General features: G+C 38.1%; 1 protein-coding gene across 1 annotated transcript in view; it reads right to left on the reverse strand.

The window, feature by feature from the left end:
• The window catches only part of Glce (glucuronic acid epimerase), a 63,085-nt gene that overhangs the window by 3,415 nt on the left and 47,533 nt on the right, over nt 1-12,137 (reverse strand). Inside the window, exons 3-4 of the mRNA XM_051197702.1 lie at nt 6,358-6,956; nt 5,373-5,618 (exon numbers count right to left, since the gene is read on the reverse strand). Coding sequence (XP_051053659.1) covers nt 5,373-5,618; nt 6,358-6,949 — 838 coding nt within the window. The 5' untranslated portion in view covers nt 6,950-6,956. The remainder of the gene's footprint in view (nt 1-5,372; nt 5,619-6,357; nt 6,957-12,137) is intronic.

A 12,137-nucleotide genomic window follows, 5' to 3' on the forward strand; every position in this document is an offset into this window, starting at 1 on the left:
TAGTTTGAGGCTGGCCTCAAAATCAAAGATCTGCCTGCCTCTGCCTCCCAAGTGCTGGGATTAAAGGTGTGTATCACCACCTAGTAGAACATCTTAATCTTTACATGGCTTAAATTTCACAAACATACCCACATACAACTGTCATTTGGTTCTCACTCTTCTGAGATGGGTAAAATATGGATTATTTCTGCTTTAAAGGTGAAGACCTACAGGTTTTGTGAGGTTAAACAACTACTAGTATAGCAGGGACTATGAGCCAGGTTTCAGGGCTCAAGTACAAAAAACTGTGAGGAAGACAAATGACACTGGAAATATATACTCTTAAAGACTGTTCAGTGCAGTTTCCTTCTCTCAGATCCAGTCACAGAAGCAGACCTCTGCTTTCAGCAGTCCTTGAGAGAATCTGTAGTGTCACAGAAACAAAGGCTAGATCAGCCTGAACAGCATTGGCTTGTGAAGTCAAGCCTCTAAACACTGAATCCTAGCAGTACAGATAAACAAGGACCAGGGCTCTTAATGACTTCATTTGATGGAAAAGACAATTATGGAAATTGTATCAAGAATGAGAACACCACAGCATACTTACGGATCAAATAATGCCTGGGTTATGGTTTAAAAATTGGTCACAAGAGTAGAATCTTAGTTCAGTAAAATCCATTTTATCTGTCAAAATGTCAGCATGCATTCGCTCACTAACTAGCACTTTCCTCCTTTCCAGTAGAAGGAAATCTGGAGCTGATTTCAACTACTAGATCCAGAAGTATGAAGCATGAACCATACAAGATTAAATTATACTCAGCACAGCATACTATCCTGAGTCCTATTTTTTATCATTATTAAGTATTACATATACTTTGGCAGATTGGTTAACAAAGCCCCATCTTAGTTCAGATGAAATGAAGCTGAAATCCATTTCCTCCCAGAATTCTGATCTAATTTTTCACTTTATTTATACAAACTGAACTAAGTGGCATGGTTTAATCAATCCTCTTATTATGTCTTAATATACTAGATGTGTCCAAAGGATTCAGTAATAAATTAACCCTTAAAAAGTCCAATTACTAATTTTTCTAAACCCTTGACACTAATAAAGGGGGTTCTCCTGAGACACACAGTGGCAAAGAAGTCACAGCCCTCAATCAGTCAACAATTGGAGTCTTCTCAACAATTATATGAAACCAGTCTGCAATTTCCTTCTTTCTACATATGTGGGAAGTTCTATAGTCTGACAAACTACTTCAGGGACAGAGTGGTAGCATAAGAAATGGTATGGCAAACACAAACTCAGCAGATGAAGTTCTCTGTTCTCCTTACAACCCTGTGCTGCTGGAGACGCCTTCCAATCTGCTATCAAAAGTTTGACTTCCCAACAGTTTGGATTTGCGCAAGCCCATGACCCCTACTTTCTCAGAAGTTATTTCCATGAGCTACTGAAACTTTATGTTTGGTATAGATGGTACATATATTATATTAAATTATATTATATTATATTAACAATGGAGGACAAACATGCTGCCAATTATTTTCTAGATTTGACCCTAAAAGCACAAGTACCAAAAACTATTACCACTACCAAAACCAAGCAGAATAGTGGGACTACATCAAGCCATAAAGTGTAGCAATTAGCAAAATGAAAAGGCAAATACTACAAAACAGGAGAAAACAACTGCACATTATAGATCTGAAAAGGTGCTAATATCCAACAATATATGAGGACCTCAACAGGAAACAAAATCAATTAATTAAATAATGTACAAAGGGTCTGAACAGACATTTCCCCAAAGTCACAAATAGCCACAGGGATATGCAAAGATGTTCATCCCTTATCTCAAGGAAAGTACAAACAAAACCGCAGCAAAATGCTACCCACCATCTATTAGGGTTATCAAGGATAGCAAGAACACTATGCAAGTTCTGCTTCAGGTATGGGGGGAAGGATCCTTGTATACTTTGAGTGGAAATGTAAATTGCTGCAGCCATTACAGAAATGTGAATAATGGTGCCCCCTCCCCAACTAAAACCAGGACTCCCAGGTGAACCAGGAATCCTACTTCTGAGTCCATACTTACCAAAGGAAATACAATTAGTATCACGAAGAGATGTGTGGGCGAGAGATAACCTATGTCCACTGAAAGATTAGTGGAAACAGCCGGTGTGTAGTGATGGGTGAATGAATAATTTGGTGTGTTTGTAATTTCCAGTTGTAAAAGAGAAAGAAATCCTGCCATCTGAGAGCTAATGCTTAGAAAGGCACATACTGAATGTGGAAATTCTACTATATCTAATTATATTAAACATTACTAGTAATTAGTAAGAAAGCCGAATTTACAGAAATAGAATAATGTATTTAGGAACTGGGAACTTGGGGAAATAGGGAGATGGGAATCAAAGAATACAAGCTTTTAGAACCTTATATGCAGCATAACAAACTGGAGATAATACTGTCTTACATGTTTAAGATATGCTGACATTTTCTATACTGTTATCAACATACACACTAACTCTATTAGGTGATGGATATGAAAGTTATCTTCCATTTTCATGTTTTTAAACGATTTTTATTAATTGTAACTATGTATTTGTGTATGGGTTGGTGTATAAGAGTGCAGGTGCCATGGAGGCTGGGGCATCAGAGGCCCTGGAGGTGACTGTAAGCCACCTGACATGAGTGCTGGATTCCAGCCCTATGTAAACTACCTATCTTGATCCTGGTAACCAATTTACAACAACACGTATCTGCATCAAAGCATCAAATTGTACACCTTAAATATATACAAATTCATTTGTCAGTTACACTCATAAAGCTGGGAAAACAGAACAGTCTTTAAGTCAGTATCCTCACATAAAGCATAAATTACCACCATTTATTCATTCCTCATCAACAGGTTTACTACATCAAATGGGAAACAGCCCTGCTCAAACCTGGATGAATGCTGAGAGATGAGGGTGAGGCAGGAAAAAAAGGGGAGGGGAAGTACTCATCAGAAGCTGGGAGAAATAGCTCAACAGAGAGAAAGGAGGAGGAGAGATCACGAAAGAGGAAGAAGAATGCTTTGGGAAAGCTAATTACAAGCATGAGGTTCTACATCATTCAATGTGAAAATTTAAAAGACAGCCAGATATGGTGGCACACACCTGCAATTTCAGCACTGAGAGAGAGGCAGAAAGATCAAGAGTTCAAGGTAATCCCATCCTCAAATACATAGTGAGTTTGAGGCCAGCTAAGGCTATTCTGAGACTCATTTAAATCTCTCTCTCCCTCCCTTCCTCTCTCTGTATAGATCTCTCTCTGTATTTATAGATTTTTCAAAAAGGAAAATAATATTTAATAAATAAAAGTATGTTACAGACTTACAGAGTGGTGCCCACCATGTGAGTGTTGGGTTTTCAGGCTGGGTCTCACTATGTAGTTCAGGCTGTGGAACCCATGATCTTCCTGTTTCTGCCTCCTAAGCACTGGGATCACAGGTGTACTGCTACATTTGCTTATAAAATTGTTCTTGCCTCAAAGTTATTTTGTTCCCTTTTTGGGGAAAGGCCAAGAAAGAAAAATAATCTCCAGTTCTCTAGAGCCCCAGCTTACTCACACCTATGCTTTTAAGAACAAGTCTCAACTTCTCAATAAGGATGCTCTGGACTGTTTCCCACAAAGGTGTATTTTCTAAACACTTCTCATGCCTCACAGCCATGTTTCAATGATACCACCTTAGTCCCTTGCTCTTACTCTCATGTAGCCGCAATCATTTTCCCTCATCCTTACAGTACAGCTCTCAGAATACCCAGAATAACATGTACATGCCACTCCTAGCTAGCAGACTTACCAATAGGGAGTGACTCTGAGGAGGTGTATCCTCCTAACAACATGGCTTCTAACAGTTCTCTTTGTGCTTGAAACCTTCCCCCTGACCCCACCGCCAAAAAAAAAAAAAAAAAAAAAAAAAAAAAAAAAAAGTGGTTTTATCTCCAGCCATTGGCCACTGAATGAATGACAGGCTAAGGCGAAGATCGTTCATTGCAGGACATGTGAATCTACCTTTGCATTCCTCAAGGCATCTAAATGCATAACTGAAATCTGTTGCCGTCTACAGGCCAGAGTTAGACCATTCTAAGAAAACCTTCCAGAGACTTAAGATGGACAAAGAATACAATTTTCTACCAACACCTTGACAACAATATCAAAGTAAAACCAAATTCCTTGGGTTCACCCAAAACAAAATGTTCTTTTATTTCATATGATAATTTCCTGCTACAATAACTTCCTAGGTATAAAACAACTATCCTTAAGCATTTTCTTGTAACTTCTCACCATGGGAGGTATTTTATAATAAGCAAAGATCATGTATGTATTGAGTATCACAAAACATCACGGGAGAAAAGATGTTCTAGTCTCAATAAAACTAAAGGTCATCGCTTCTTTGCAAGGTATTAATGTTCCTAAATGCATTACTCAAGGCCCTATAGGATGAGTGAATTTGTATTTTGGCTTTCCAGGTCTATCATCAATAAAGAACAAGGAGAAAATACAAAGGAGGTCTTACCATCTTTCTTCTCTTTTATTTACCTATTCCAGGTTAGAGGAAGGGGAAATGAGCTCTGAACCTGACAAAATTTCATTAAGCCTGAGGTGCTAAGATTATTTCACTGTCTTTTTAAGTAATAGACTCATTAATTCTCATGGATATTGATTAGTACAGGAAAATACATTACATTCTAATTAATGAGACTGTCTCAGTAAAAGGGAAATGTTGCATAAGGTTAATTTGATCTTATAAATGGTTTTATTAATGAAAATGGTTTTAAATGAAGTTTCAGATAATTTAGTACATTAACAAAATTCAGTATGAGAGCAGGCCTATTTGGTAATGATATAATTTCTTGGGAAAAAATGCTATTGGTTAAAAAGTATGCAAAGGAAAGGATGGCTCTTGCAGTTAAAACAAAATTTAACTTAGGGCAGAATCACTTAATAATTCAACTTTGCTATGCTGACATTATAAGCCAAGGAAGATTGAGGATATACTCAGTGGCAGAATGTACAAAGTCCTAGGTCAGATTCCAGTACCAAAGACTGAAGCAAACCAAAGAACATCATTCCAGGGCATATAGACCCCAGGAGGCACACAATAGCTCCATCTACATTTTAGCATCACTTTACAGCTCAATTCTTCACATAGTAAATTAACTCCTTTTCATAACACTGTCTTCTTTTTCAGTTGTTTCCTTTTGGAGGATTTCACTTAGACGACAACTTTTATGTATGTAACATAAAGGACTTGCTATTATGTTTTTTAAAAACCATTAAAAAAATTTAAAGGTACACCAGTTTGCTGTAAGTCAATTTAAATGTAAGACACATACAACAGGAAACTCACCTGGAGCAATAAACTGTTTAACATTGGTGGACCTAGACTTGTCAGCCACACTTGCCATGAAGCAGCCCCTGGGCACAGTCCATTCTGTAGGTCTGACATTTCTGTCCCTTTCTTCTGCTGTCTCATATACCTCTATGTGAGGAGGTTTCTCGGTTAGATTCTTACTGTAATGACTTAGTCCATACTGTGCAATCTGGATTGGGTAGAAATAGCCTTGAGGTCCCCACTGTGTAGATAATGGTACACCTATAAAAAACAAACAGCGAATCACTAAACCTAGAGTAAGGAGCCATTCCGAGGACTATTCATGACTGTTGCATGTCTGAGAAAGGTTTTAGGGTTATCTGCAACTTGAAACTTTTTTTTCTGCTTTCATGCTGTGTTCTGTTCTATTGCTCAATCTTAATTCTTACACTATTGTACATTATTGTGCATCATTGTAATCACTCATTTAAAAAGTTATTCATATATAAACCAAACTTTTATTAAGTGATGAAATATTTAACTTTGTGGGATTACATCTTGAAGAAAGTTCATGGGTGTTAGAAAGCTTACCAGTAGCCTGGGTCTCATCGCCTGTCTAGTCCCTGTATTAATACAGTTTTTATTGGTATGAATGATAGGAGGGATTGAAGTCTAGGCCTTGCATGTTAGGCAAATGCTGTAACACTGAGCCACATCCCTGGTCTAGTAACTATATTGTTTTGAAGCACAATTTCTGGAGATTGGTGCCTTGACCTCACTGATGAGATTCTGAGTCAGGTTAATGAAATAATCCTATTTATTCAGTCTGGTCTTATTGCTGCCCTTAAATCACACCAACTGGAAAGCTTCAATAGGTTTACACTTCACTTGTTTCTTCTTGCTGAGACAGAGCAACAATGAAAGGTCTCTTCCCATTAAGCTATGTAGCTAACATCTTCAGTTTCTTAGTCCTTAATACAATCAAACTAGAAAAACCCAAGTACAGCAAACAGATACCAACCTTCAACTCCACTTATACACTTGACTCTGTCTCGAACTTCGACATTGTAGCCTTCAAAGGACATAAATACACCATCAGGGTGGTAAGGGGCTCTCTGTGCATAGACTTTGGAATAGCTATGAGAGAATTCAAATCGATCATAGCCATCATACTGGACCACCTTTCCATAAACATCAAAGTATTTCTCTACCCAAGTGAATGGAAGAAAAACTTCATTCCCTTCTCTTCTCCCTTTAATTGTGTGTTCATCATTTATGAGGCAGTCGATCTCTTCATATTTGAGCCCTAATACCTTGCTTCCCCCATTGCTATTGAAGCCCCCAACAATAGGGGGTGCTTTCTGTTGCTCCTGAGGAAATGCCTCCTCCTGCTGCTGCTTGGCCATGTGGTTGGCATAGTGGTTACTTTCAGATGCTGCTGTTCTTTTTTCTAATCCATCCACTCTGAATCCACCACTCAAGTGCCGAGGAAACTGGATTGTTTTGTCGCTGGAACATTTATTCCACAAAAGTACTGTGACCAAGGTGAATAGTGCGCAGATGATAATCAAAGTCTTATAGTTGACCCGAGCTGCCAAACAACGCATATTCATACCATACCTATGGAGGCAAGAAGAGTCATCACTGACATTTCCTAGGTAAGTTTGCTTTATTTAAAATACAGTTATTCAATGTGCATATCAGGACAATCAAATGCATATAATCTGATCATAGTTAAAACCACTACCCAAACTTTCCAGCTTGGTCAAAGGTAAGAGGCAAACTGCTCAGCACAGTCCTCTAAAGCACAGATGATGCCCAAATTTTCACTCTGTGCTTCTTCGTTACCTCAGGAAGTTTTTTTTTTCTTCGTTACCTCAGGAAGTTTTTTTTTTACTATGCTCCTTATTTTTAAAGTAGTTAAGACCAAACAATTTAAGTGTTTACATCCTAGCACTTTTAGTAGCTGTCTGAGAAAACAACAACAAAATGTAACATCTTTGCAACTCTTGAATCTCCTGTTCTCCCTCAGTGTGCCTCCCTTCTTGCCTCTCTGACTTACATGCTGCCAGGCCTTCCAGTCCCAGTCTGCATTGTTCCCTATCTGTGTTCACTGTGTTGTGATCTCTCCCAGGCATCAAGCCTTAATAGGAACTTGCACTCGCTGATCATCCCCAAATTCTCTCTCCAGGCTAAATTTTTTTTTTTTGTAATTACACACACACACACACACACACACACACACACACACACACACACACCATCTCCAAATTCTCTATCTAGGCTAATCTTTATAATTACAGACACACACACACTCACACACACACTCTCTCTCTCTTTCTCACTCTCGAGCACTGGCACTGTCCCCCTCCCCTGAACCAAGAGCTAACTCAAGTAACTGGCATCTTTACTTGGACGTCAAATAATCACTTTAACACTCACAGCCTCATTCTGATCTTCTCCCTCAACCTACCCACACTTCCAGCACTTTGATTCCTATGATGCCCCCTCAGGGTCTGACTGACCAACTTCACTACTGTCACAGTGGCTGAGCCATGGTCATTTTTCACATGGCACTTCAGCACTGTCTAAACTGCCCCCTCTTTTTCTACCCATTCCTAGCACTCCACCTCCAAGTCTGTTTTCAATACAGCAGTCAGAATACTTTTTAAATTTATGCCAACACCCTGGGCAGTGGTGGTTATGCTTTTAATCCCAGCACTCAGGAAGGAGGCAGAGGATTTCTGTGAGTTCAAGGCCAGCCTGATCTACAGAGCAGGACAGCCAGGGCTACACAGAGAAACCCTGTCTTGGAAAAGAAAAAAGAAAAAAAAAATTAAGCCAGATGATATCACTCTAGTACTGAAGGAAGAAGACACTGATGCTGGTGGCCCTGCTGGCCATATGGAATGCCAGCCAGCTATGATAATATATAGGGATCATTGGGGAACATGAAAAATTATGTGTTAGTTCTATGTGAGATATATGAAACACTTGAGATTGCTCACAGTAAAGGATGTAAAACATAATTATTTTTGCCACAGTCACTCTGTAATTTTAATATGCAGCATGATTCCACAATTATTTTTTGTTTGTAATCTCTTCTCACTTTCCCCACAATATACCCTTTTAGGCAGGATAAAAGGAGCAAATGCCCAAAAGAAAGTACTTTGTGAAAAAAATTAAATGATAAAATTTCAGTTAAGGAAGTTAATGGTGAACATATAACCCACTCATTTCTTCCAATGCTAAGAGAAGGTAAACTTTAAGCCACTGAATGCCTACAATCATCAATTCCAACACCTTTTTGTTTGTTTGTTTGATGTTATTTTTTAAATTATGTGTAAGTGTGTATGCCTTTGTGTGGGGATATGCACATGAGTGTGGGCACCCAGAGGATGGAAGTATCTAGTAACCTGCTGTTGGAGGTACAGGTGGTTGTGAGCCACCTAATATGGGTGCTGGGAATTGTCCTCTGGAAGAGCTTATAATCACTGAGCCACCTCTCCAGATTGCACTCAGATTAGTTTCAAAGTCTCAGGGCAGTAGTAGTGCACTGTCTTAATACAATTACAGGTTTCTGGTAAGGTTTGAATGCAGTCTGACACCTGTCACTGTATACATGACTTCATTAAGGAGCTTTTGTTCATCTCATGAATTCTACAGTTTTGAAAGGAGGGCATGCTGGCTGATTGTTTCTGAATCAGATGTGCCTTTTCAATCCAGCAGTGTATCCTCCTGTGGCTTAATGGAAATGTTGTCTTTGTGACTCTCTACATGCTACAGAGTTCTTTTTTTAAAAATAAAATTCTGTTTGATTATTTCTGTTTATTCCACTGGCATTTTTCCTGGTTATCTTGTCTGTTTTTCCTACCATTAAGTTTTCCTACTACATACCTGGTGACCTCATATTAGGTTCTCTCCATTATAAAGATGTTCTACTTTTTTGGTAGACAGAACTTGGGTCTAGAGAGTATTGAAAAGAGAGAGCTCTGTTTGAGCCAACTAGGTGCTAACAGCTGTACTCTTCTAGGTGAGAGCAGGAAGGCAGCAGGCAATCTAACTGCAGGCAACCGAACTATCAGAACAAAGATGGTTTTGGAAGCTTAGCCATTTCCAATTTCTGAACAGAAAATCTGCCTGTTGTTTCACCTGGGATCAATGCCAGTAACCCGCAGTCTGAGTACAGAGACAAGTGAAGTGAGGTCTGGAGAGGTGAGCAGAAGGTGCAGTTGGGCCTTCTGGTACCCAAACAAAGGTCTGCTCAACTGTCATCCTTTGGCAGTTCTTCTAGTCACTTAAGCCTCTTCATTTCCTGTTTCTACACATTTTATTTCAGTGGAACATCAAAAAGGAAAGGAGGCAAAGTTCTGTGGATATCTTGAAAATATACACAGAATTTAAAAGCAAGGAACGTAATATAAGTTGAATATCTGAAATGCTTGAGACCAGAGGGGTTGGATCTTTTCTAGTCTTCAGATTTCTGCATTTATGTGATATCTTGGAAATGGGAGTCAAATCTAACCACAAAATCCATCTGCATTTTGTACATATACCAAGCCTGAAAATGAATTTTATGTAATTTTTTGATTGTTACGTACTTTCAAATTTTATGTAATTTAAAAATATATTTATCCTATGTGTGTTTGTGCATCACATGTGTGCAGATACTCTCAGAGACCACAAGAGGATGCTGGACCCCTGGAACTACAGCTGGTGGTTATGAGTTACTTGATGTGGGTGTTGGGAAGCCAAATCAAGTCCTCTGCAAGAGCAGTAATGCATTTAACTGCTGAGCCATCTTTCCAGCTCCAAATTTTATATAGTATTTTTTGATGGTTTTGTACAAGAAGTAGTTTTATGGTGTGGAATTTTTCACTTGTGGCATCATTTCAATGTTCAAAAAATTTGGATTTTTTGCATTAGAAGCATTCGATCTAATAATGTTTCATCATTTATATCATTACTATGAGAAAACCATATTAAATCATTTAAAACAAAATAGCATGAAGTATGGTACAAGCAATCTGTCAAAGATCATATATTTATAAATTAAAGATTTCCTTAAGTTTTAATAAAGGCAAACTGAACAGCAACACCTATGTGGCCAGGCATTGGTGGTACACGCCTTTAATCTCTCAACACGGCTCAGGAGACAGAGGCAGGAGGATCTCTTCAAATTCGAGGCCAGCCTGATCTACAGAGTTCAGGACAGGCTCCAGAGAAACCCTGTCTCGGGAAAAAATAAAAGGCATGCTTTTAATCACATTTGGACTTGCGCTTGCCATTCTCACTTCCTGACACTTTCCCCCTAGTATCTACATGGCCTATTTCTTTGCTTCATTTGAGCCACTGCTTGGACATCAATTAATTAGAAAAGCCACAATGACCACCAGCCCATGTAAAACAGCAATTCTTACCCATCATTCTCTAGCTCCTTATCAGTCTGACACACTACATACTTAGATTACTATCCATCTCTACCCACTACTGCATTTCCAGTGCCTAGGGCTGTATCTCGTCCAAAGGAGCTCTTGATTCAAGATTTGTTAAATAAGTAAAAATTGTTTAAAATGCAAGTTAAAAACACAGATATTTAAACTAGGCAGCTGTGTTTTCTTTACCCTATTTGGATATCTGAAAAACCATAAACCAAATAGAAATGAATATAAGTAACATAACAGAATATACTGAGATGTATATTGGCCAACTCTTTAAAACAGATTTAAAATTTAGATACTGTTGTTTACTGTTTGATAGACTGAAGATTTGAACTATACAGTCAACTGGTTAACTTTAAAAAGATCTACTATTTTGGGTGATTAAGACCTTCTAGAAATGTAAACAATAAACTAGAAAAATGACTCACCATGGAACAAAAGTAAGCTATGCTAGCTCACTGAATTTTTTAGTAACAAAGTTAACATGATCTTTGATACATGTGGCTCAATGTTTCAAATAAGATTACATTTCTGGTGGTACAAGCTGTTAATTGTAGCACCTGGAAGGCTAAAGATAACAGAGAGTTCCAAGCCAGTCTAAGCAAGACTGTGTATGCCCTATTTCATAGATGAGCTGAACTTTTGTGATGTTAAGCAATCACTGACGGTGTGATTATTTGATGGCTCACGTAACTAGTCTAAAAAAGGGATCTAAATATTAGCTCTCAGACTGTGAGGTCTATGCTCTTATTGTATCATGGAATGTCTATGAGCAAACACAAAATACTGCATTTCAGAAACTGAATTGATTCCCTCATAGTCAACTAAACTTGCATATTAACAGGTCTTTCTTCCTTTTATCTTTTAAATGGCCTAGAATTCATTATGTAGACCAGGCTGGCCTTGAACTCACAGAAACTATCTGCCTTTGCCTCCAGGAGTGCTGGAATTAAGGATTAAAGGCATGTGCCATCACACCCAGCTCTTTTTAGACAAGGTTGACTTCTGTATCCAAACCAACTGTTCATTTACATATAAATGCAATTTATCTGTAAGAACGATTTAAGATGAGTCTCTACTTTGGTATGTTTGCTTGTTTCTCTTCTTGTCTGGATGCATGATAAGGGTTTTTAATCTTTTATGATGATGATTTTAATATAGGAAAAGCATTTCACCACAATAGGCTTGTCTGTATCATTATTAAATGTCCCAGGTGTTTGAGAATAAGCCCATTTGAATTATAATCAGGTAATCCTTTATCCTATTCCTTACAGTGTTTAATAATAAATGGATCTCTATTCAACTTTCTCTGATCTCTTCTAGAATAGAAATTTTATGTTTTAGATCTCTTTATTCTTTA

This window comes from Phodopus roborovskii, unplaced genomic scaffold (assembly GCF_943737965.1).
Source record: "Phodopus roborovskii unplaced genomic scaffold, PHOROB, whole genome shotgun sequence".
Classification (NCBI taxonomy): Eukaryota; Metazoa; Chordata; class Mammalia; order Rodentia; family Cricetidae; genus Phodopus; species Phodopus roborovskii.